We start from the raw sequence: 26,265 nt of genomic DNA on the forward strand, positions 1-26,265 counted from the left end.
GTGTGGAGGGTGTGCTGTGATGTAGCAGTGTGGAGGGTGTGCTGTGATGCAGCAGTGTGGGGGGTGTGCTGTGATGCAGCAGTGTGGAGGGTGTGCTGTGATGTAGCAGTGTGGGGGGGTGTGCTGTGATGCAGCAGTGTGGGGGGTGTGCTGTGATGCAGCAGTGTGGGGGGTGTGCTGTGATGCAGCAGTGCGGGGGGTGTGCTGTGATGCAGCAGTGTGGGGGGTGTGCTGTGATGTAGCAGTGTGGGGGGTGTGCTGTGATGTAGCAGTGTGGAGGGTGTGCTGTGATGCAGCAGTGTGGGGGGGTGTGCTGTGATGTAGCAGTGTGGAGGGTGTGCTGTGATGTAGCAGTGTGGAGGGTGTGCTGTGATGTAGCAGTGTGGAGGGTGTGCTGTGATGCAGCAGTGTGGGGGGTGTGCTGTGATGTAGCAGTGTGGGGGGTGTGCTGTGATGTAGCAGTGTGGGGGGGTGTGCTGTGATGCAGCAGTGTGGGGGGTGTGCTGTGATTCAGCAGTGTGGAGGGTGTGCTGTGATGCAGCAGTGTGGGGGGTGTGCTGTGATGTAGCAGTGTGGGGGGTGTGCTGTGATGTAGCAGTGTGGGGGGGTGTGCTGTGATGCAGCAGTGTGGGGGGTGTGCTGTGATTCAGCAGTGTGGGGGGTGCGCTGTGATGTAGCAGTGTGGGGGGTGTGCTGTGATGCAGCAGTGTGGGGGGTGTGCTGTGATGTAGCAGTGTGGGGGGTGTGCTGTGATGTAGCAGTGTGGGGGGTGTGCTGTGATGTAGCAGTGTGGAGGGTGTGCTGTGATGTAGCAGTGTGGAGGGTGTGCTGTGATGTAGCAGTGTGGAGGGTGTGCTGTGATGCAGCAGTGTGGGGGGTGTGCTGTGATGTAGCAGTGTGGGGGGTGTGCTGTGATGTAGCAGTGTGGGGGGGTGTGCTGTGATGCAGCAGTGTGGGGGGGGTGCTGTGATGTAGCAGTGTGGAGGGTGTGCTGTGATGCAGCAGTGTGGGGGGGGTGCTGTGATGTAGCAGTGTGGAGGGTGTGCTGTGATGCAGCAGTGTGGGGGGTGTGCTGTGATGTAGCAGTGTGGGGGGTGTGCTGTGATGTAGCAGTGTGGGGGGGTGTGCTGTGATGCAGCAGTGTGGGGGGTGTGCTGTGATGCAGCAGTGTGGGGGGTGTGCTGTGATGCAGCAGTGCGGGGGGTGTGCTGTGATGCAGCAGTGTGGGGGGTGTGCTGTGATGTAGCAGTGTGGGGGGTGTGCTGTGATGTAGCAGTGTGGAGGGTGTGCTGTGATGCAGCAGTGTGGGGGGGTGTGCTGTGATGTAGCAGTGTGGAGGGTGTGCTGTGATGTAGCAGTGTGGAGGGTGTGCTGTGATGTAGCAGTGTGGAGGGTGTGCTGTGATGCAGCAGTGTGGGGGGTGTGCTGTGATGTAGCAGTGTGGGGGGTGTGCTGTGATGTAGCAGTGTGGGGGGGTGTGCTGTGATGCAGCAGTGTGGGGGGTGTGCTGTGATTCAGCAGTGTGGAGGGTGTGCTGTGATGCAGCAGTGTGGGGGGTGTGCTGTGATGTAGCAGTGTGGGGGGTGTGCTGTGATGTAGCAGTGTGGGGGGGTGTGCTGTGATGCAGCAGTGTGGGGGGTGCGCTGTGATTCAGCAGTGTGGGGGGTGCGCTGTGATGTAGCAGTGTGGGGGGTGTGCTGTGATGCAGCAGTGTGGGGGGTGTGCTGTGATGTAGCAGTGTGGGGGGTGTGCTGTGATGTAGCAGTGTGGGGGGTGTGCTGTGATGTAGCAGTGTGGAGGGTGTGCTGTGATGTAGCAGTGTGGAGGGTGTGCTGTGATGTAGCAGTGTGGAGGGTGTGCTGTGATGCAGCAGTGTGGGGGGTGTGCTGTGATGTAGCAGTGTGGGGGGTGTGCTGTGATGTAGCAGTGTGGGGGGGTGTGCTGTGATGCAGCAGTGTGGGGGGGGTGCTGTGATGTAGCAGTGTGGAGGGTGTGCTGTGATGCAGCAGTGTGGGGGGTGTGCTGTGATGTAGCAGTGTGGGGGGTGTGCTGTGATGTAGCAGTGTGGGGGGGTGTGCTGTGATGCAGCAGTGTGGGGGGTGTGCTGTGATTCAGCAGTGTGGGGGGTGCGCTGTGATGTAGCAGTGTGGGGGGTGTGCTGTGATGCAGCAGTGTGGGGGGTGTGCTGTGATTCAGCAGTGTGGGGGGTGTGCTGTGATGTAGCAGTGTGGGGGGTGTGCTGTGATGTAGCAGTGTGGGGGGTGTGCTGTGATGCAGCAGTGTGGGGGGTGTGCTGTGATGCAGCAGTGTGGGGGGTGTGCTGTGATGTAGCAGTGTGGGGGGTGTGCTGTGATGTAGCAGTGTGGAGGGTGTGCTGTGATGTAGCAGTGTGGGGGGGTGTGCTGTGATGCAGCAGTGTGGGTGGTGTGCTGTGATGCAGCAGTGTGGGGGGTGTGCTGTGATGCAGCAGTGTGGGGGGTGTGCTGTGATGTAGCAGTGTGGGGGGTGTGCTGTGATGTAGCAGTGTGGAGGGTGTGCTGTGATGTAGCAGTGTGGGGGGTGTGCTGTGATGCAGCAGTGTGGGGGGTGTGCTGTGATGCAGCAGTGTGGGGGGTGTGCTGTGATGTAGCAGTGTGGAGGGTGTGCTGTGATGTAGCAGTGTGGGGGGTGTGCTGTGATGCAGCAGTGTGGGGGGTGTGCTGTGATGCAGCAGTGTGGACTGTGGTCCTTGCTGCCTGTACCTGCGCTGTGGAGCACATGGTGGGTGACGTCACTGCCTCCTGATTGGCGGCCGGTGTCACGTTTCCCCGGCTTTCAGCATCTTCTCCGGGCTGCTGTGGAGATGGAGCGGCGGCTCCCGGAGCTCTGCGCCCACAGTGACCGGGAGGGAGAGGCGGAGAGCCCGGGCGGGTTCCAGGTGGTGCGCTGGGAATGGCACATGGTGCAGGCGCCCTATCTGGTGGCCGTGTGGATCCTTGTGGCCAGCCTGGCGAAGATCGGTGAGTGCGGGGCACAGGAGACATGCCCGCTCCCTGCAGCACCGGGACTACAACCTAATGCCATGTACTGTGCCCCCTCACCTGTCCCTGCACTGTGCCCCCTCACCTGTCCCTGCTCTGTGCCCCCTTATCTAACCTTGCACTGTGCTCCAATTCTGTCCCTTCACTGTGCCCCAATTATCTAACCATGCACTGTGCCCCCTCACCTGTCCCTGCACTGTGGCCCCTTATCTGTCCCTGCACTGTGCCCCAATTATCTAACCATGCACTGTGCCCCCTTATCTGTCCCTGCACTGTGGCCCCTTATCTGTCCCTGCACTGTGCCCCAATTATCTAACCATGCACTGTGGCCCCTTATCTGTCCCTGCACTGTGGCCCCTTATCTGTCCCTGCTCTGTGCCCCAATTATCTGTCCCTGCACTGTGCCCCCTTATCTGTCCCTGCTCTGTGCCCCAATTATCTATCCCTGCTCTGTGCCCCCTTATCTAACCCTGCTCTGTGCCCCAATTATCTAACCATGCACTGTGCCCCCTTATCTGTCCCTGCTCTGTGCCCCCTTATCTGTCCCTTCTCTGTTCCCCCTTATCTGTCCCTGCTCTGTGCCCCAATTATCTAACCATGCACTGTGCCCCCTTATCTGTCCCTGCTCTGTGCCCCCTTATCTGTCCCTTCTCTGTTCCCCCTTATCTGTCCCTGCTCTGTGCCCCAATTATCTAACCATGCACTGTGCCCCCTTATCTGTCCCTGCTCTGTGCCCCAATTATCTGTCCCTGCTCTGTGCCCCCTTATCTGTCCCTGCTCTGTGCCCCAATTATCTATCCCTGCTCTGTGCCCCCTTATCTAACCTTGCACTGTGCCCCCTTATCTGTCCCTGCTCTGTGCCCCCTTATCTAACCCTGCTCTGTGCCCCAATTATCTAACCATGCACTGTGCCCCCTTATCTGTCCCTGCTCTGTGCCCCCTTATCTGTCCCTTCTCTGTTCCCCCTTATCTGTCCCTGCTCTGTGCCCCAATTATCTAACCATGCACTGTGCCCCCTTATCTGTCCCTGCTCTGTGCCCCAATTATCTGTCCCTGCTCTGTGCCCTCTTATCTGTCCCTGCTCTGTGCCCCAATTATCTGTCCCTGCTCTGTGCCCCAATTGTCTGTCCCTGCTCTGTGCCCCAATTATCTGTCCCTGCTCTGTGCCCCAATTATCTGTCCCTGCTCTGTGCCCCAATTATCTGTCCCTGCTCTGTGCCCCAATTATCTGTCCCTGCTCTGTGCCCCAATTATCTGTCCCTGCTCTGTGCCCCAATTATCTGTCCCTGCTCTGTGCCCCCTTATCTGTCCCTGCTCTGTGCCCCAATTATCTAACCATGCACTGTGCCCCCTTATCTGTCCCTGCTCTGTGCCCCAATTATCTGTCCCTGCTCTGTGCCCCCTTATCTGTCCCTGCTCTGTGCCCCCTTATCTGTCCCTGCTCTGTGCCCCAATTGTCTGTCCCTGCTCTGTGCCCCCTTATCTCTCCCTGCACTGTGCCCCCTTATCTAACCATGCACTGTGCCCCAATTGTCTGTGCCCCCTTATCTGTCCCTGCTCTGTGCCCCCTTATCTGTCCCTGCTCTGTGCCCCCTTATCTGTCCCTGCTCTGTGCCCCCTTATCTGTCATGCATATCCCTTCCTGATTCTTCAGATGGGTTGGAATGAAACATTCCCAGAAGCTTTGGAAACGGTTTCATTTATCGTTCGATTGCTCCAGACTGTAATATTAGACAATCGCTGATAATGCATATACATACTGTGAGGCAGTGACCGGGGTCATATGCGAGGGTCGCTATGTGTCCCCCAAGATGCGCAGAGAAGCGTATTGAGGCCGCGGGAGTGTTTGCAGTGCAGGCGTAGCTGTGATTGCAATGCAGAATACAAGCTATTTGTCCAAGGCAGATTAGAAAACCTGCTCTGGGCTTTTATTTTAGAACTGCACTACAGGAAGGTAGTGGGTCGGTCTCTTTCCTCCGTGGCCTGGGTTTTCCATGTGGCCTACGGCCACAGGTTCTTGGTAAAAACCCCTGCAGCAGAGGGTTGGGTGTGTCAGTGTGGAGTTTGCAAGGTGCAGAGAAGAAGGCTCTGCAAGAGCTCAGCCTGTGTGAGGGAACACAGAGCCAAGTGGAGCAAACTCCCGGCATCCCGCAGCATAATGCGGTGGTGCAGTCGCCCTCGGCCACCGGACACATTTACGGACTGTCTTGTTCCCGGCTGCGATCTGCAGGATACCGTTTGTTTTGTTTGTAAGTTTTGGACATTAGAACTAAGTTTACTTTGAACTTTTCTGGGTCACTGCCTCATCGCTGCACTACAATACATATACGGGCGGACACAGACACAAGAGGGCCCCTGTGCAAGATCTGTATATGGGCCCTCTGCAGCCCAATAATGTGTCTGTAGCAGAAGCTGCTTGCGTCTTTGGGGTGGTAGTGCCCCCTTACATCTTGGTGCTCTGTGTGCCCACCCCTATATGTATAGACTATACACACACACTCATTAGCGAGGTCCCTGCAGTTCTGGAGGAACGCTACAGTGGAGCCCGGCAGCCTCTCACTCCTCGGTATCGGGGTGCAGTTTCCACTCGGATCATTCCTGTCCCTTGCAGACTGCGGCTATTTAATCCTCCATTCTCTCCAGCACTGTCAGTCTCATTAAATCTAGTTATAAATCCCTTGATCCCTCCCCAGCTGAATTTATCCTGATCACCTGGACCGTTACTTCTCCTTCATGTCACCTTCCCCCCTATGGCTGCTGTAATCTGTGTCCTGCCTGGAGCGCTGACCCCAGTGAATGGCTTCTTGCCCCCAGTACATGCCGCCTGTCCTGACCATTACAATATTCCCCTGCACTGACACATTGCAGCAAACTATCAAGATGTGAAGGACCAACCTAAAAATTCTACTGAAGAACTTCACTCCTAGAGGATTCTGTAGCCTTTCAGAAAACCCCTTCTCCCAGATTCAGCTTGTTAAAAGCAATATATATATATATGATGCTTTAGTCACCCTCCCCGGGTCCAGCACTGAGTCTCTGCCGCTGTCTCCGGTGCCTGTCCGTCATGATGGGCGCACCGCAGACGATACTGACTGAGCTCACTGACTGCAGCGCTGCTGACAATAACAGACACAGGGGCAGAGGAGCAGACTTGACTGGACCTGGGGATGGTGAGTAATGCCCAACAACTCTTTAATGGAAAGTCAATCAAACCCACTGATATCGGTGGGATCAGCTTACAGACTTATGTGCCAGCGGGTCTCCCGACTCTCGCACTTCATATTGATTTCTGGTCTCAATATCTGCAAAGTGCAAGTTAGATTTTGGCAAAATTGCAATAAAAACCGACTTGTAATAAATGGCGCTATTGCTTTTCATCCCAAGACTGTTCTTACGGTGAGGATTTCCCGGACAGTAATGTTCTGCCTCCGTTACATTGTATCCCCCCCAGATCAGTGTCAGGCACAGCTCGGTCACAGTGTGCGCCTGTCATACGTAGCCGCCATGTCCTTGTGCCGCGAGTGTTTCCATGGTGCGGCGCTCAGTGAGCTGCAGTACTATTTATTGCTTCTATTCGGTAAATCAGCTGCGATTACTAAGTGACTGTAGAGAAGTTCAAGGGGACTCGGAGTGGAAGCCTGTGCCGATGGGGTGGGAGGTGAGCCTGAATGGGGCTAATGACTGAACGGGATAAAAAGCCGTGGGGGAAGGGGAGTAATGTCACCGAATTTACCGGGAATCAAGAAAGATGCAGAATACAATCCACGGAAGTGCACAGCCCCCCAAGTGACATTATCATTATCCTGTACCCCGAGTGTCAGCGTCATTGTCCTGTACCCCGAGTGTCGGCGGCGTCATTGTCCTGTACCCCGAGTGTCGGCGGCGTCATTGTCCTGTACCCCGAGTGTCGGCGGCGTCATTGTCCTGTACCCCGAGTGTCGGCGGCGTCATTGTCCTGTACCCCGAGTGTCGGCGGCGTCATTGTCCTGTACCCCGAGTGTCGGCGGCGTCATTGTCCTGTACCCCGAGTGTCGGCGGCGTCATTGTCCTGTACATTACTGTTGCTTTTAGGGCAGTGCAGTATGTTTGTTTCGCCCCTTCACCTTCTGTCCAGCGGTGTTGCGCGGTGGAGACCCCCCTTTACCATATGAGGCTGTATGATCTCGCGGTGTTAGTGTTCTCATTTTTTCCCCCTTTTTCTTTGAAAGGAACCAAACCGGGTGACTTTACTACTGAAACTCGATTTTATGGCTGCGTAGGGCCTTATACCACAATATGACGTGATATCTACCTTGTCAGAATTTGATTTTTGTGTTTGTAAAATGAAGCTTTGAAGCCACATGCAGATTAGGTTGGAGGTGTATTGGGGGTGTGGCAGTGCTCTGCGTACTTGACACACCCCCAGTGCATTTCCCAACTTATTTGTATGCAGCTTTTTATCTGATTTCTATTACTTGATTCATAGAAAAATCCTGTTGACGAGTTCCCTTTAACTACCTTGGCTTCTGGTCCCTATTCTGCTCCCGTCTGCTGTCCTAGTATCTTGGCTCATCCTACATTTCTTGCATCGCTTTCTTTTTCTTCCTGTGAGTCTTGCAGACATCAGCGATTCTGCCTGTGAGGAATTACACCGTGTGCTCGGCTACTGGATCGTTACATAACATATATTACTGCTGTGTTAATTCACACCATATGAGGCTCTGACGGAGCTGGCGGTAGTATATCTTCAGCAGAGAGGCAACTGTATAACTACACCACATCAGGGAGGGCAACTGTCTAACTACAGCACATCGTGGAGGGCAACTGTCTAACTACAGCACATCGTGGAGGGCAACTGTCTAACTACAGCACATCGGGGAGGGCAGCTGTCTAACTACAGCACATCGTGGAGGGCAACTGTATAACTACAGCACATCGGGGAGGACAGCTGTATAACTACTGCTGGGAAGGGCAGCTATATAACTACTGCACATTGGGGAGGGCAGCTAGATAACTACGGCACATCGGGGAGGCCGCTGTTTAACTACGGCACATCGGGGAGGGCAGCTAGATAACTACTGCACATCGGGGAGGGCAGCTAGATAACTACTGCACATCGGGGAGGGCAGCTAGATAACTACTGCACATCGGGGAGGGCAGCTAGATAACTACTGCACATCGGGGAGGGCAGCTAGATAACTACTGCACATCGGGGAGGGCAGCTAGATAACTACTGCACATCGGGGAGGGCAGCTAGATAACTACTGCACATCGGGGAGGGCAGCTGTATAACTACTGCTGGGAAGGGCAGCTATATAACTACTGCACATCAGGGAGGGCAGCTAGATAACTACAGCACATCGGGGAGGCCGCTGTATAACTACGGCACATCGGGGAGGGCAGCTAGATAACTACAGCACATCGGGAAGGGCAGCTATATAACTACTGCCGGGAAGGGCAGCTATATAACTACTGCCGGGAAGGGCAGCTATATAACTACTGCCGGGAAGGGCAGCTATATAACTACTGCCGGGAAGGGCAGCTATATAACTACTGCCGGGAAGGGCAGCTATATAACTACTGCCGGGAAGGGCAGCTATATAACTACTGCCGGGAAGGGCAGCTATATAACTACTGCCGGGAAGGGCAGCTATATAACTACTGCCGGGAAGGGCAGCTATATAACTACTGCCGGGAAGGGCAGCTATATAACTACTGCCGGGAAGGGCAGCTATATAACTACTGCCGGGAAGGGCAGCTATATAACTACTGCCGGGAAAGGCAGCTATATAACTACTGCACATCGGGGAGGGCATCTAGATAACTACTGCACATCGGGGAGGGCATCTAGATAACTACTGCACATCGGGGAGGGCATCTAGATAACTACTGCACATCGGGGAGGGCATCTAGATAACTACTGCACATCGGGGAGGGCATCTAGATAACTACTGCACATCGGGGAGGGCATCTAGATAACTACTGCACATCGGGGAGGGCATCTAGATAACTACTGCACATCGGGGAGGGCATCTAGATAACTACTGCACATCGGGGAGGGCATCTAGATAACTACTGCACATCGGGGAGGGCATCTAGATAACTACTGCACATCGGGGAGGGCATCTAGATAACTACTGCACATCGGGGAGGGCATCTAGATAACTACTGCACATCGGGGAGGGCATCTAGATAACTACTGCACATCGGGGAGGGCATCTAGATAACTACTGCACATCGGGGAGGGCATCTAGATAACTACTGCACATCGGGGAGGGCATCTAGATAACTACTGCACATCGGGGAGGGCATCTAGATAACTACTGCACATCGGGGAGGGCATCTAGATAACTACTGCACATCGGGGAGGGCATCTAGATAACTACTGCACATCGGGGAGGGCATCTAGATAACTACTGCACATCGGGGAGGGCATCTAGATAACTACTGCACATCGGGGAGGGCATCTAGATAACTACTGCACATCGGGGAGGGCATCTAGATAACTACTGCACATCGGGGAGGGCATCTAGATAACTACTGCACATCGGGGAGGGCATCTAGATAACTACTGCACATCGGGGAGGGCATCTAGATAACTACTGCACATCGGGGAGGGCATCTAGATAACTACTGCACATCGGGGAGGGCATCTAGATAACTACTGCACATCGGGGAGGGCATCTAGATAACTACTGCACATCGGGGAGGGCATCTAGATAACTACTGCACATCGGGGAAGGCATCTAGATAACTACTGCACATCGGGGAGGGCATCTAGATAACTACTGCACATCGGGGAGGGCATCTAGATAACTACTGCACATCGGGGAGGGCATCTAGATAACTACTGCACATCGGGGAGGGCATCTAGATAACTACTGCACATCGGGGAGGGCATCTAGATAACTACTGCACATCGGGGAGGGCATCTAGATAACTACTGCACATCGGGGAGGGCATCTAGATAACTACTGCACATCGGGGAGGGCATCTAGATAACTACTGCACATCGGGGAGGGCAGCTAGATAGCTACAGCACATCGGGGAGGACAGCTGTATAACTACTGCTGGGAAGGGCAGCTAGATAACTACAGCACATCAGGGAGGCCGCTGTATAACTACGGTACATCGGGGAGGGTCGTTGTGTAAGTACGGCACATCGGGGAGGGCAGCTGTATAACTACTGCACATCGGGGAGGGCAGCTGTATAACTGCAGCACATCGGGGAGGGCAGCTGTATAACTGCAGCACATCGGGGAGGGCAGCTGTATAACTGCAGCACATCGGGGAGGGCAGCTGTATAACTGCAGCACATCGGGGAGGGCAGCTGTATAACTGCAGCACATCGGGGAGGGCAGCTGTATAACTGCAGCACATCGGGGAGGGCAGCTGTATAACTGCAGCACATCGGGGAGGGCAGCTGTATAACTGCAGCACATCGGGGAGGGCAGCTGTATAACTGCAGCACATCGGGGAGGGCAGCTGTATAACTGCAGCACATCGGGGAGGGCAGCTGTATAACTGCAGCACATCGGGGAGGGCAGCTGTATAACTGCAGCACATCGGGGAGGGCAGCTGTATAACTGCAGCACATCGGGGAGGGCAGCTGTATAACTGCAGCACATCGGGGAGGGCAGCTGTATAACTGCAGCACATCGGGGAGGGCAGCTGTATAACTGCAGCACATCGGGGAGGGCAGCTGTATAACTGCAGCACATCGGGGAGGGCAGCTGTATAACTGCGGCACATCGGGGAGGGCAGCTGTATAACTGCGGCACATCGGGGAGGGCAGCTGTATAACTGCGGCACATCGGGGAGGGCAGCTGTATAACTGCGGCACATCGGGGAGGGCAGCTGTATAACTGCGGCACATCGGGGAGGGCAGCTGTATAACTGCGGCACATCGGGGAGGACAGCTGTATAACTGCGGCACATCGGGGAGGACAGCTGTATAACTGCGGCACATCGGGGAGGACAGCTGTATAACTGCGGCACATCGGGGAGGACAGCTGTATAACTGCGGCACATCGGGGAGGACAGCTGTATAACTGCGGCACATCGGGGAGGACAGCTGTATAACTGCGGCACATCGGGGAGGACAGCTGTATAACTGCGGCACATCGGGGAGGACAGCTGTATAACTGCGGCACATCGGGGAGGACAGCTGTATAACTGCGGCACATCGGGGAGGACAGCTGTATAACTGCGGCACATCGGGGAGGACAGCTGTATAACTGCGGCACATCGGGGAGGGTTGTTATATAACTACGGCACATCGGGGAGGGTTGTTATATAACTACGGCACATCGGGGAGGGTTGTTATATAACTGCGGCACATCGGGGAGGGTTGTTATATAACTGCGGCACATCGGGGAGGGTTGTTATATAACTGCGGCACATCGGGGAGGGTTGTTATATAACTGCGGCACATCGGGGAGGGTTGTTATATAACTGCGGCACATCGGGGAGGGTTGTTATATAACTGCGGCACATCGGGGAGGGTTGTTATATAACTGCGGCACATCGGGGAGGGTTGTTATATAACTGCGGCACATCGGGGAGGGTTGTTATATAACTGCGGCACATCGGGGAGGGTTGTTATATAACTGCGGCACATCGGGGAGGGTTGTTATATAACTGCGGCACATCGGGGAGGGTTGTTATATAACTGCGGCACATCGGGGAGGGTTGTTATATAACTGCGGCACATCGGGGAGGGTTGTTATATAACTGCGGCACATCGGGGAGGGTTGTTATATAACTGCGGCACATCGGGGAGGGTTGTTATATAACTGCGGCACATCGGGGAGGGTTGTTATATAACTGCGGCACATCGGGGAGGGTTGTTATATAACTGCGGCACATCGGGGAGGGTTGTTATATAACTGCGGCACATCGGGGAGGGCAGCTGTATAACTACTGCACAGTGGGGAGGCCGCTGTATAACTACTGCATATCGGTGAGGGCAGCTGTATACTTGTAACTGCGGCATATTGAAAGGAATGAAGACAAATCCTCTAATAAAATGTTTTACAAAGTTTCATAACTTTTCATGCTAGACATTGAGCACCTCCCCTGGTTTTGGAGGGTGGTGTCTGTTCCTATAAATGCGGAGTAGTGATGGTATATGGCGCCCCTCTTTTCTCCTATTAGAAGGGGCTTGTCTTTTGTAGTAAGATGATTCTCTTTTTCTTATCCTCAATTTCAGTAGTGTCTTCAGTAACTAAGGAAACTGTGTCTTATTTTAGGAGCGTGTAATTAGCACGCTGGGAACATATCAGCCTGGTAGTTAACACTCCAGTAATTAATTTTCAGGGTTGCTAATTAATTTGAGCTCTTGACCATTGCAAGCTTCTTGAGTGCTGTTCCAGTGAGCGGCGTTTCAAGTGCACTTGATGCAGGGAGCCATATTGTGGTATGAACCTGCAATCATGAGAACACTTGGTTCTTACCGTCAACCATGTCGGGGAAAAAAAGACACTTTTTCACCTCCGAGCATTGCCTCTTTTATTAGCATCCGCGGCCTATACTGTAGGCCACTATGTTAGTCTACAAAAATTAAGGACATTTTTTAGAAGTCTTGGCTATAGGTCTACGATGTCCTCATCAATGTGTCTTCATTACTTTGCAGTGTTCCACTTGTCCAGGAAGGTGACCACCGTTGTGCCGGAGAGCTGTCTGCTGATCATCCTAGGACTGGCCCTCGGAGGGATTGTCTTGGCCATAGCCCAGAGGGCCGAGTTCCAGTTAGAGCCCAGTATGTTCTTCCTCTTTCTTCTCCCACCAATAGTCTTGGACTCCGGATATTTCATGCCGAGTCGCCTATTTTTCGACAATATCGGTGCCATTCTCATGTACGCTGTGGTTGGCACAGTTTGGAATTCCTTTGCCACTGGTGTAGCCCTATGGGGCGTGAAGCTATTGGGGCTTATGGGTAAGTCTGATATCTGTTATCCTAAAAGATGTAAAAATGATCTGCAAATATTAGTCAAGTTCCTTCAACAGGATGTAAATGATTAGTGGAGAGACAGTAATGTGCAGTTTTTCTTTAAAAATGAAATGCGTAGGGGTTAATGTTTGATAATGGCTATTGATATACAGGGATAGGCCACCATGCAAGCAGCTATGACAAGCAGTGGACACTGCGTCCGGACCAGTGCCCTCTTCTACTAACCACCTGTGCCTCATTAGGACCTGCTGTACTGACATAACAGCAAGCCGGACTACAATCCTTATCAAGGGCCAATTATACAGGCACCCTGATCAAAAATGAAAGCATTTTGCCTGGACAGGGAGCTGGATAGCCCACCATTACAGTCCTTACAACAGACTGATGAAGACCATGTAGGCCGAAACGCTTTGCAGACTGCACAAATGAAATTATTTTCTATTTTCATGAATGCTATAAGTTGAGTGCCAAGTTATTTTCATTACCACTGACATACCAACTGCGCACATCTGTGCTTTTAATGAACCTCAAGCAGATGCATCAGTAATGGCATCTGTGTACAATTACATTACAGACCCCCTGTGTAAGTTTGCTCTGCGAAACGGTGTATGGGCACGTGACTAAGCCCTACAGTCTATAATGGACACGTGATCGATGTGCAAAAAAGAAAATATTGGACATGTGAATGGAGCCTAATTGTAAGGGGTGCTGCACATGACTGCCTGCGACTTGCATAAATAATTTGCATTGGTGGATTTGATCCCTGTGGAGCCGTGCACCCCTATATTTATCAGTGGCTCCCTTCGTTACTCTGCACAGTGTTTTTTAATGTAATGATAGCTCTCGGAGGAGAGTTAATAATTCATACAGACACATTGTTGGTGTTTTCTTATATACCTACATCAATAATGCAGGGGTCGTTCCCCCGACGCGCGCCAGACTCCGGGGGGGGGGGGTCGGATGATTATTGCCACCACGTGCTCCACTAACGCAGGTTCATGTGCCGCTAGTACAAGCCTGGATACATCGTCTGCACTGCAGTGCGCAGCTGTGACACGTGATCCTGTGCGGACGGAGCACGTAATGGGAACAAAGGACCAGACGTTGATATGCATGTTGGACATTTCTCGGGAGAAGAATATGGGGAGTTCTGAAGCAGATGCATGGATTCCCCCGCCCATTTACGTGAATGCGACCGTCACGTGTGTTCCTGCAGCTACCTCATCCTCGGCATCAGCATGAATTATTCTAGACCTCATCCCCATGTGGCCTGGAAGTGATGAAGGAAGACGGTGGTCAATATGTATTGATCGCTGCCAATTAATTCCCGCTTCTATAATTAGTTGCTCCTCATAAGTGGCAGCAGGATTCTGCCAGCCTCTCAAAGCAACGGCATGAAAATGCCTTCGGGTACAATCACAAGAGACCGTTGTTTTTTTTTAGTTTTTGCCCTCAAGTTGTATGAAGAAATCCCGCATCGTCTTTACAGCAAGTTAACAAAATATCACACTATATTTTGCATACACTACGTGTATTTTTGGCACATTTTGCTTCGTTTTTTGTGTGTGTTCTTGAAAAACGATGTATGTGATGCATAACACGGAGAGTAAATGACTGTATTTCTGTGATATTGCTTTTGTTGCAGACCCCCAGGTGGATGCTGGATTGATGGACTTCCTGCTCTTCGGCAGCCTTATTTCAGCTGTTGACCCCGTCGCTGTTCTGGCCGTGTTTGAGGAGGTTCACGTCAATGAGACGCTGTTTATCATAGTATTTGGGGAATCGCTGCTCAACGACGCCGTCACTGTGGTAAGTGACTCACACGTTACAATCTCATGGTAAATTTGCGAAAAGGCTGAATTAGGTTAAATTATGCTCCAGAGCTGAACTCTCAGTTCTGCAGACGTCACATCTGAAATCTTACAGCTTTCCTGATATGTGTAATGTACACAGCTCTGTACAACTGGACCTCCTGTACGGAGCTTGAAAAGCTGAGTGAGCAAAAAGCGATGCTGGTACAATGTAGTCACTGGCCGTCACACAGCTCTCCTGGAGTCCTGAGTGGTATATTGGTCTAAATACGCCGCTATCAGCCCTGGCTATTACTGGCAGAAATAGAGCAACATGTTGATGCCAGATTTTGCAGAGTGGTGTGTCAGCGGCCTCGTCACGTCTTTAGCAGCTGCGAGCAACATGCAGACGGCGTCCTCCTTGTACCGTGACATCGTCTTTGCTGCACCGTTATAGGATCATTGGTTGGATCAGATGGTGCAAGAGCTGAAAATCAACTGCTGCCGCTATCAGCGCTCATGTCGTATGCAGCTGTCATCCACATCAGATGTAAGGTACGGCACAACGTCGGCTTCCTTGAGTGTGCTGAAGAGCTGACAATCTAATGAGCCATAGTGAAGATCTCAGGCTCTGGGTCTGTAACACTAATTTATTGCCCAGACGTTAGAGATTAAAAATTACTTTTTCTCATAATCCTAACTCTGTCATTTATAGCACATGAACAGGAAAAACTATAAATGTCTGATAAATGCAGATATCTTACCCAAAACCCAGACCCTGGAGAGTGGAGAGGGGGCCACGCTTGTGGAGGAGTTAATGGAAAGACTTCCGCATGAGGTGGGATCTGCATCTCAATGTGTAAATGCCTGACATTGGCATACACTTCTATAGATTATATAGCAGAGCCAGGTAGGATAGGGTTAAGTCCTAGCTCTGCTGGATTTTATTAGATGCACCTGCCTAGCTTTTTACTAGAACCAGTGCCTGTGATCACAAAAGATGTCAGTCTGCTGGATGTAGCAGAGTTGAATGTGCTGCTGGCGAGTGACCAGCCAAAATGTGAGCTGTAGCTGAGAGAGAGAGATGTGTCGGTGTCTCTATGAATCGAGTCTGTACGGATCAGCTAGGAAAGCTGAGCAGTCTGTGCGCTGGAGCTGATGAGTGAGCAGCCAGAATGTGAGCTATAGCTGAGAGAGATGTGCTGTGTTCAGTGAATGGAGACTGCACGGGTCAGCTAGGAAAGCTGAGCAGTCTGTGTGCTGGAGCTAGTGAGTGACCAGCCAGAATGTGAGCTATAGCTGAGAGAGAGATGTGATGGGGTCAGTGAATGGAGACTGCACGGGTCGGCTAGGAAAGCTGAGCAGTCTGTGTGCTGGAGCTAGTGAGTGACCAGCCAGAATGTGAGCTATAGCTGAGAGAGAGACGTGTCGGTGTCTCTGTGAATCGAGTCTGTACGGATCAGCTAGGAAAGCTGAGCAGTCTGTGTGCTGGAACTGATGAGTGAGCAGCCAGAATGTGAGCTATAGCTGTGAGAGATGTGCTGGGTTCAGTGAATGGAGACTGCACGGGTCGGCTAGGAAAGCTGCACTGTCTGTGTGCTGGAGCTAGTGAGTGACCAGCCAGAATGTGAGCTATAGCTGAGAGAGAGATGTGGTGAGGTCAGTGAATGGAGACTGCACGGGTCAGCTAGGAAAGCTGAGCAGTCTGTGTGCTGGAGCTAGTGAGTGACCTGTCTCTGAGGAAGAACCTGGTGTAAGGTTCGAAACGCGTCAGGCGTGGGGGTCTGTTTTCCCCTTTATGGTTTTATCATGAAATTATGTGAATAAAACTTATCGTGGATTTTATCAAGTCTCCAGTGCCGGATCTTCCTTCTTTTTTCATGTTTGCAACACATGGTGGTCAGCCATTTGATCCCTAGGCACGACCGGCTTACAGGACTATTTTGGTGAGCACAAATTTCCCTTTCCCCTTCCTAATTTTCAGAATGTGAGCTATAGCTGAGAGAGAGATGTGATGGGGTCAGTGAATGGAGACTGCACGGGTCGGCTAGGAAAGCTGGGCTGTCTGTGTGCTGGAGCTAGTGAGTGACCAGCCAGAATGTGAGCTATAGCTGAGAGAGACGTGTCGGTGTCTGTTGTGAGTTCATTTTCCCCTTGATCACTGAGGCCCGGGGAACTCCCTCTTCTGGTAAGGAAAGGTAGTGAGCCTGATTATCAGACACCTGAGACTAATGATGATGACTGGCTGAGTGGAGTCACAGACTGGATATAAGGCTGCCTCGCCCATTCTGCCCTGCGGGTGATTTCTCTGTGGACTCCTAGGACACCAGTCTGATTCCTGCTCTCCTAAAGCTAAGTTTTTTGCTTTGCCTGTTGCATTTGTGTTTAGTTTTTGTCTTCCTTTCTTTTCTGGATTCTGCCATTCCCTGCTGGGGTGAGCTGAATCTCCTTTTGCCTGTAACTCTGTCTTCAGTATATGCCTGAGTACTGACATAGCTTTTTGAAGCCTAGCGTCTTCAGGGCATTTTTCACTGTCAGTCCGTTGGCTCTTATTTTCATAGGGTTTTTCACGGATTGCAGACAGCAGCCTTCCTGTCCTTTTCTATATAGTTAGTTTGGGCCCTGTCTTTGCTCAGCCTATCTTTCTGTCTGTGTTTGTGTTTTCATCTTGCTTCCCCGTCATTATTTGTGGGGGGCTGCCTATTGCTTTGGGGTCTGCTCTGGGGCAGTTTAGATTTCCCCTTTCTTTAGGCCTATTTATATCTCCGGCTGTGATCGAGGGGTCTAGGGCATCGTAGGAACCCCCCACGGCTACTGCTAGTTGTGTTGCTAAGTTCAGGGGTCTGCAATCCGATAGCTGCCAACTTCTCTGGTTTTCTGGACTTAGCTAGCATTTCTGTTTTTGCCTCCAACGGTGACTCAATCATAACAGGTGTCTCTATGAATCGAGTCTGTACGGATCAGCTAGGAAAGCTGAGCAGTCTGTGTGCTGGAGCTGATGAGTGAGCAGCCAGAATGTGAGCTATAGCTGTGAGAGATGTGCTGGGTTCAGTGAATGGAGACTGCACGGGTCGGCTAGGAAAGCTGCACAGTCTGTGTGCTGGAGCTAGTGAGTGACCAGCCAGAATGTGAGCTATAGCTGAGAGAGAGATGTGATGGGGTCAGTGAATGGAGACTGCACGGGTCGGCTAGGAAAGCTGCACAGTCTGTGTGCTGGAGCTAGTGAGTGACCAGCCAGAATGTGAGCTATAGCTGAGAGAGAGATGTGATGAGGTCAGTGAATGGAGACTGCATGGGTCAGCTAGGAAAGCGGAGAAGTCTGTGTGCTGGAGCTAGTGAGTGACCAGCCAAAATGTGAGCTGTAGCTGAGAGAGCGAGACATGTCGGTGTCTCTATAAATCGAGTCTGTACGGATCCGCTAGGAAAGCGGAGAAGTCTGTGTGCTGGAGCAGCCAGAATGTGAGCTATAGCTGAGAGAGAGATGTGATGGGATCAGTGAATGGAGACTGCACAGGTCGGCTAGGAAAGCGGAGAAGTCTGTGTGTTGCAGATGGAGAGAGCCGTGTGGAAGCTGCAGCCTGTTCAGTGTGAACTGTGCCCAGCGTTGAACACTTCTGTTTGGCGCAGTAGGCTGCTAGCGCTCGGGCTGAAGCTGACATATAACTGCTGCTGGATTCACTGTTTGTTAGCTGTGATCTTCTTGTGTCCAGAAGACGCCTTTTTTGGTTTTGATCTATTTGGAGTTTTATGAAAGAAATCTGTACATGTTTAGTCCAAACCACATTGCCTGTGGGAACGCTCCCTGAGAGCGCTGATCCCTACATCTCCTATAATCGATTTTCCGTAGTCTCTCCATAGAACACGTCAGTCTTTAGTGTGTTATATCTGATTTTGGGCTCATTTGCGTCGGTTATTGATCTAGAAGTCGATCGGGCGTTCGTTACCGGCCTGCGCGAATACTGTCGGGAACAGAACGATCGTTAATGCTTCATCCGAGGCGACCGGCTGCCGATAATCAGGAGTTGAACGTCGGCACAAACTATCTGAACAGCAGATGATCGAGCATTCTGCTACTTTGTCACGTGAGAGCGATCACACAGGAGTGCGGGAAATTGCGTACAAGCAAGAGGAACAAGAAGCCAAAAATGTCCAGAATCCTCCATTTCCATTCTGCCTCTTTATTGGAATCTCTTGCTCCTTTTCCCTTGATACCTTTTCTCCTGTAGAAGGCCTGCCAAATTCCAAATGGGAATGTAAGACCAGCCCGGGCTGTGGAACGTTTCGGCATGTTCTCCACCGTGGACTTACATTTTGGATCTTTGTTGTCACCTTGACATTTCTTCACTACTTCTTTATAAGAATCCCAAGCCCTTTTCTCCACAGCTTTCATGTTTGTTTGGAACACGTCGTCCTTCGTGACTTTCCGAACATCCGGACCCACATAAATGCCTCCTTCACTTGTGCTTCGGACAGTGCGTGAAACTTGGTACAAAGGCACCTAAAAGTCTCTCTTTTGGTCGAGTCTTCAGAAATTGCTTCATCAGTCCGAGGTTAACGTGGAGCGATGGCAGAAGAACTTCCGAGGCATCAACTAAACTTCTCGCAACTATGTTCTTGAGTCCAGATTGCAAAGATGTCCTCGTTGGCCAACTTTTTTTTTTTTTTTTTGGCTCCATCGATGAGTCCTATCCCAGCTGTGGCCTTCACCCAAAAAGCACGGGTACTTGATGTATCCTCCGTGCTGCCACCGAGTCACCCCGCCACTGCGATACGCTACAGCAGCGCCTTGTTAGAAGAACCAATCTAATGACCATAAAGGTCACTCAAAGGGGTCAAAGTACGGTGCAAGAAAAACCCCACCGCCGAGTCAGTGTTTGTGATCACAGGTGTAAAAGTCACTTCTTTTCAGACCTTTTCCCCTTGCTGACCTGTGTCCTCAGTGCCGAGCGTCTTTACTAACGATCCATTGCCAGTTATCGCCGCTTTATATTCTGAAGGTTCTTTGTTACCGTTTTCCTCCGTTCGCTGATACAGTAACGGCACATGAAACCCAGCGGGAATGATCTTCATGTGACCTGTTATCGGACGCCACGTCCAGCACTGGGCGCCGCTCGTCCAGGAGCTCCGGAGTAATAAGTGAACCCTGCGGCCCCATGCGGGGAGCTCCGGGGTAATAAGTGAACCCTGCGGCCCCATGCGGGGAGCTCCGGAGTAATAAGTGAACCCTGCGGCCCCATGCGGGGAGCTCCGGGGTAATAAGTGAACCCTGCGGCCCCATGCGGGGAGCTCCGGAGTAATAAGTGAACCCTGCGGCCCCATGCGGGGAGCTCCGGGGTAATAAGTGAACCCTGCGGCCCCATGCGGGGAGCTCCGGAGTAATAAGTGAACCCTGCGGCCCCATGCGGGGAGCTCCGGAGTAATAAGTGAACCCTGCGGCCCCATGCGGGGAGCTCCGGGGTAATAAGTGAACCCTGCGGCCCCATGCGGGGAGCTCCGGGGTAATAAGTGAACCCTGCGGCCCCATGCGGGGAGCTCCGGAGTAATAAGTGAACCCTGCGGCCCCATGCGGGGAGCTCCGGAGTAATAAGTGAACCCTGCGGCCCCATGCGGGGAGCTCCGGAGTAATAAGTGAACCCTGCGGCCCCATGCGGGGAGCTCCGGGGTAATAAGTGAACCCTGCGGCCCCATGCGGGGAGCTCCGGGGTAATAAGTGAACCCTGCGGCCCCATGCGGGGAGCTCCGGAGTAATAAGTGAACCCTGCGGCCCCATGCGGGTACATGATCGATAACCACCATCACATGGCCGGCTCCCTTCACACCTCCATCCCCGCCTCATGGATGACTTGTTATTTCCTAACCCTCTTACATCAGGGAGCAATGGCTGACCTGAGCCTCGTGTAACGCCCGGGGTCTGCGCTCCCCCCTTAGCTGTGGCTGCTCGCACCATCCGTGTTAGGTGTCGTACTTTCTGACTCATGTCGTCTTTATGCTTTTTTTTTTTTTTTTTCAGGTTTTGTACAAAGTGTTTAATTCCTTTGTTGAGATGGGAGCGGGGAACGTCCAGGCGGCAGATTACGTGAGAGGCGTGGGTGAGTACCCATCTGACACCTCGGCTTCTGCTCCGGCCCCTGTGGTGGTGACGGTTATAGCCGAGGACCCCGGTGTGGTTCACGCTGTACGTGCGCCCCCGTGTCATGGAGGAAGGCAGCGGAAACTGTCTCTTCTGCTTCCACACACATTCTCATGCAATCACTGAGGATAAATGTACAAAACGACATCACTGACTGCATTTTTTGTTTCCACATGCGCTTTTCACTATTGTGGCTGCACAAGGCATTATGGGAATTGTAGTCTACTTGGCTCAATTATGAATGTTGTATCCTGTGTTATAGGTGATGTTACAGCTCACCTCCTCCTCCAGTACAGTGAGTGATAACACCTCTATATACAGTAGATTACACAGGATCCACCATTCACAATAGATGATGTCACAGCTCACCTCCTCCTGTACAGTGAGTGATAACACCTCTCTATACAGTAGATTACACAAGATCCACCATTCACAATAGATGATGTCACAGCTCACCTCCTCCTCCTGTACAGTGAGTGATAACACCTCTATATACAGTAGATTACACAGGATCCACCATTCACAATAGATGATGTCACAGCTCACCTCCTCCTCCTGTACAGTGAGTGATAACACCTCTATATACAGTAGATTACACAAGATCCACCATTCACAATAGATGTCACAGCTCACCTCCTCCTCCTGTACAGTGAGTGATAACACCTCTATATACAGTAGATTACACAAGATCCACCATTCACAATAGATGATGTCACAGCTCACCTCCTCCTCCTGTACAGTGAGTGATAACACCTCTTTATACAGTAGATAACACAGGATCCACCATTCACCATAGGTGATGTCACAGCTCACCTCCTTCCCCTCCCTTATCACCCTGACCTCTCTCCCTGTTCTCTTGTTCCCCCGCAGGCTCCTTCTTTGTGGTCAGCCTCGGAGGCACAGCTGTCGGCTTGGTGTTTGCCTTCCTGCTCGCCCTCATCACCCGCTTCACGAAGCGCGTGCGGATCATCGAGCCTCTGCTCATCTTCCTGATTGTGTACCTGGCCCACCTGACCGCGGAGATGGTGTCGCTCTCCTCCATATTGGCGTGAGTGCATTGTCCCGGGCTCTGCCCTTGATGTTTTTTTCCTTTTTTCCTGTTCTCCGCTGGTCTCTTAACAAGTTGCACATTTTCCTTCCTCCATTTTTAGCATTTTTATAAAAAAAAAAAGTTTAAGCAAAACTTGTGACTTTTTGAGAGAAAAAATGCAAAAAGGATAAAAACAAAAATACAGGGCATTATTTATTTTACGCAGATTTCATCAATCGCTCGCGCCAACTTGATGGATTTTCTCTGTTTATCATCATTTTCTAGGTGCAGACAGCAGTGTAAAGAATGGCGGATTTGGGTTTCGCTAGCTCCACTCATGTGCATACAATACTATACACATCCCCTATGTCAGATGTATAAATGACCCTGAATGCAACCATGGTAGCAGTACTCATATCCTCCATTCTTTACACTGCTGCTCGCGGCCTCTATTCCGGTGACAGGACGGCTATTTGGGATCCTGCCTAGTTTCGCCCTCTTTGCTCGGTAGAGAATAAGGAGAAAGTGTCAGTGACGGGGCGTCGGGCCGAGGAGACCGCAGGTGGAAAATGCAACGCAAGTGAAAGTGCTCTGTGTCTGACAGCGTTGGTGGGGCGCGGTGTCTGGCAGCGTTGGTGGGGCGCGGTGTCTGGCAGCGTTGGTGGGGCGCTGTGTCTGGCAGCGTTGGTGGGGCGCTGTGTCTGGCAGGGTTGGTGGGGCGCTGTGTCTGGCAGGGTTGGTGGGGCGCTGTGGCTGGCAGCGTTGGTGGGGCGCTGTGTCTGGCAGGGTTGGTGGGACGCTGTGTCTGGCAGGGTTGGTGGGACGCTGTGTCTGGCAGGGTTGGTGGGACGCTGTGTCTGGCAGGGTTGGTGGGACGCTGTGTCTGGCAGGGTTGGTGGGACGCTGTGTCTGGCAGGGTTGGTGGGACGCTGTGTCTGGCAGGGTTGGTGGGACGCTGTGTCTGGCAGGGTTGGTGGGACGCTGTGTCTGGCAGGGTTGGTGGGACGCTGTGTCTGGCAGCGTTGGTGGGGCGCTGTGGCTGGCAGCGTTGGTGGGGCGCTGTGGCTGGCAGCGTTGGTGGGGCGCTGTGGCTGGCAGCGTTGGTGGGGCGCTGTGGCTGGCAGCGTTGGTGGGGCGCTGTGGCTGGCAGCGTTGGTGGGGCGCTGTGACTGGCAGCGTTGGTGGGGCACTGTGGCTGGCAGCGTTGGTGGGGCGCTGTGACTGGCAGTGTTGGTGTGGCTGAGTGGAGGCCGTGGGTCAGTGTGTGTCCCTGTGACGGGGAGGTGGTCGGGAGCCGCCATCTTACACCAGGGCTGTGATACATGGAGTAAATATAATTCAGATGTGATATATGATCTGATCACCCGTCACCCCGGGATCACCGCTGCCCGGAGAGGAAGGTGCCTGCTGCCCGGAGAGGAAGGTGCCTGCTGCCCGGAGAGGAAGGTGCCTGCTGATGCACGGAGCGGGCAGAGGACACCGCAGGGATAAAGCCAGGTGTGGGGGGCCGCATCCTCCTGTAGCCCCCGCTGCACTGCCCTATATAAGAGGAGCTGAGTCATGAGGATGTGAGGAGTACAAGGGAAGGAGAAGAAGGCTCCACCGTGACTCACCGGCGACCTGCAAGTGATAGACGCCGGAGCCCACACACTCCGCCACACTGCTCGCGCCCCCCCGCAACACTGCTCGCCCCGATACTGAGCATCACTTCTAGGGTTAATTCTTCATCAATGGATAATGAAACTTTGCAAATCTCAAAAACAGAACGTCAATAGGTGTTAGCACCGAAACACTGTAACAAACGCTCCTGCTGTGTAACGGCCAGGCAGGATATACCGATGTTTCCATACACTGGTATCATATGCTGACTACACTTTCTCAGGCATCGGATCCGTTTCTCCTTTTTTTAATAGAAGAATATTCAGGATTGAGAGTCCTCAGTAGTTGATACCTTTTAATGGCTAACTGAAAAGATGGTGACACATTGCAGCTTTCCAGACTACTCAGGTCTCTTCATCAGGCAAAGACTAATACAAAATCTGAAGAATCACATAATTATACACAACACAGCACAGAAAAAATGCAATAGATGAGACAAGTGACATGAAGCAGAACTATCAATATGGGAGAGGGAGAAACATAAATATTGGACCAGTTCATAGATAAGGAGTCCGGATGTTTTATTGTCCTCTGATTGGGGTCTCCTAATGTGTTGTGATGCCCCCACAAGGTCTTGGGAGCAAATTCCTTAATTGATGTAAAAAGACATAAATCCATGCGACACATTCATTCCAGCACAGAGTGTCAAAGGTCGTCATAAATTTATACTCCCAGACTCTTCTCTCTCTCTGAGAATTGAAGTTACCTTTCAATACCAGTAATTTCATATCCCTGGTGTTGTGGTCCATCATACAAAATTGTTTTGCCACAGGTAGATCCATTCTTTTTTTTCTTATTGTGTGACGATGAGCATTCATCCTTGTTCTAAGCTTTTGCCCTGTCTCCCCGACATACAGACCCCCAGTTGGACATTTAGTACAAATAATTAAGTACACCCCATTAGATGTGATGCAGGTGAAAGTACCTGGGATCTTGTAGTCCTGATGTGAGTTGGGGATCTTTATCTTGTGCGTGGTCATTATAGATGGACAGGTTTTACATTTTTTCTGGTTGCAAGGAAAGGTTCCTGCAGCTGTTGGAGAGGACAGGGAGCTTCTGACAATGATGCTTCTTAGATTTGGGGGCTGCCTAAAGCACAGTAGTGGGGGGTCTGGAAATATGGATTGTAATCAGGCATCTTTTTGTAGTAAAGGTTGTAATTTCCGTGCAGCTCCCCTTAGCACCTCCAGATTTGGGTTGTAGGTGACCACCAGAGGCACCCGGTTATTTTCTTCTTTAGCTTTGTAATGTAGCAGGTGATTCCTTGACATTCTGGTGGCTCTTGTAATTTGGTTTTCAATTGTTCTTGGATGGTAGCCCTGATTCAAAAAGGTCTTTTTGAGGCGACCAAGGTGTTTGTCTCTATCCATGGGGTTGGAACATATACGATTGTATCTGATGGCTTGGCTATAGATAATAGAGTTCTTTATGTGTTTTGGATGGAAACTGTCCCATTTAAGGTATGTTGGACTGTCGATTGGCTTCTGATACAGGGACGTCTCTATTTCATTGTTTTTAGCTTAATGATGGTGTCTAAAAAGTTAATCTCGGTACTGGAGTAGTTGAGTGTTAAGTTGATGGTGGGATGAAATTGATTAAACTGTTCGTGGAACGTCTTTAGCTGTTGCTCAGACTCCATCCAGATGATTAAAATATCATCAATGAAGCGGTAGTAGGCCAGGGGCCTGATGGGGCATGAGGACAAAAAGTCGCTTTCAAGCTTGGCCCTGAAAAGATTTGCATACTGTGGAGCCATTTTACTTCCCATAGCTGTTCCAGTATCCTGTAGATAGATCTTGTTGTCAAATTCCAAGTCATTGTGGGTGAGGATGAATTTTATAAGTTTCACCACAGCATCAGCATCAGTCCCTGTGTTTTCCATGAAGAATTTGCAGGCATTTAATCCATCTTGGTGAGGGGTATTGGAGGTCAACGATTCCACATCCATGGTGGCGTGGATGGTTCCTTCTGGCAGAGGACCTATTGCTGCTAGTTTATTCAATAGGTCAGTTGTGTCCTGAATGTAGCTGGATGTATCTTTCACCAGTGGTTTAAGAATACCCTCTACCCATCCAGATACCTGCTCAGTGAGGGTGCCCACACCTGAAATAATTGGATTTCCAGATTTGTGGATTTTGGGAAGCTTGTAGAATGTCCCTATTCTTGGAGTCTCTGGTATCAGGTCATCGCCAGCTCTTATGGACTGGTCAGGCAGACAAGAAACCAACTTGCTTAGTTCCTTGTAATAGTCCTGTGTAGGATCCGACTCCAATTTTCTATAGTGGCGTGTGTCCATAAGTTGCCTGTTTGCTTCCTTCCGTGTTCATCATGACTATTGCACCTCCCTTGTCAGCAGGTTTAATGATGGTTTCTTTGTTGGTTTTCAGAGACTGTCTGGCCTTTCTCTCCTGGGCACTGATGTTGGATGCTTCTCTCCTCTTAGTGTCTATGATTGTGGATTTTATCAAATGTCTGAAGGAGTCTATATATTTATCCAAAGGAGGGTTGCGTCCAGGTGGAGGTGTCCAGTCTGACCTTTTCCTAGTTGTTAGGATCCCTTTTCCTTCGGTCCGAGTGTTTTCTGAATCTTCTGTATCATTGAAATATTCCCTCAGGCGCAGTCTCCTGAAATAATGTTCCATATCACTGCAGAGTTCAGAAATTTCCTAATAAAATGTCCAATTTTAGTTGTTTTTTTTATTTAT

General features: G+C 51.4%; 1 protein-coding gene across 3 annotated transcripts in view; it reads left to right on the forward strand.

The window, feature by feature from the left end:
• Window positions 1–2,762: 2,762 nt before the first annotated feature.
• Window positions 2,763–26,265, forward strand: part of SLC9A5 (solute carrier family 9 member A5) — a 44,295-nt gene continuing 20,792 nt past the window's right edge. Inside the window, exons 1-5 of one of the 3 annotated variants that reach the window (XM_073554975.1) lie at window positions 2,763–2,999; window positions 12,634–12,936; window positions 14,597–14,760; window positions 20,752–20,830; window positions 21,742–21,919. In XM_073554975.1, coding sequence (XP_073411076.1) covers window positions 2,843–2,999; window positions 12,634–12,936; window positions 14,597–14,760; window positions 20,752–20,830; window positions 21,742–21,919 — 881 coding nt within the window. In that variant the 5' untranslated portion in view covers window positions 2,763–2,842. Of the gene's footprint in view, window positions 3,000–5,108; window positions 5,270–12,633; window positions 12,937–14,596; window positions 14,761–20,751; window positions 20,831–21,741; window positions 21,920–26,265 lie in introns of those variants that run through there. The other 2 variants (XM_073554973.1, XM_073554974.1) reach the window with 2 other exon arrangements.

This window comes from Dendrobates tinctorius, unplaced genomic scaffold, assembly GCF_039654945.1.
Source record: "Dendrobates tinctorius isolate UK_male_01 unplaced genomic scaffold, ASM3965494v1 ptg000214l, whole genome shotgun sequence".
In the NCBI taxonomy this organism is placed as follows: Eukaryota; Metazoa; Chordata; class Amphibia; order Anura; family Dendrobatidae; genus Dendrobates; species Dendrobates tinctorius.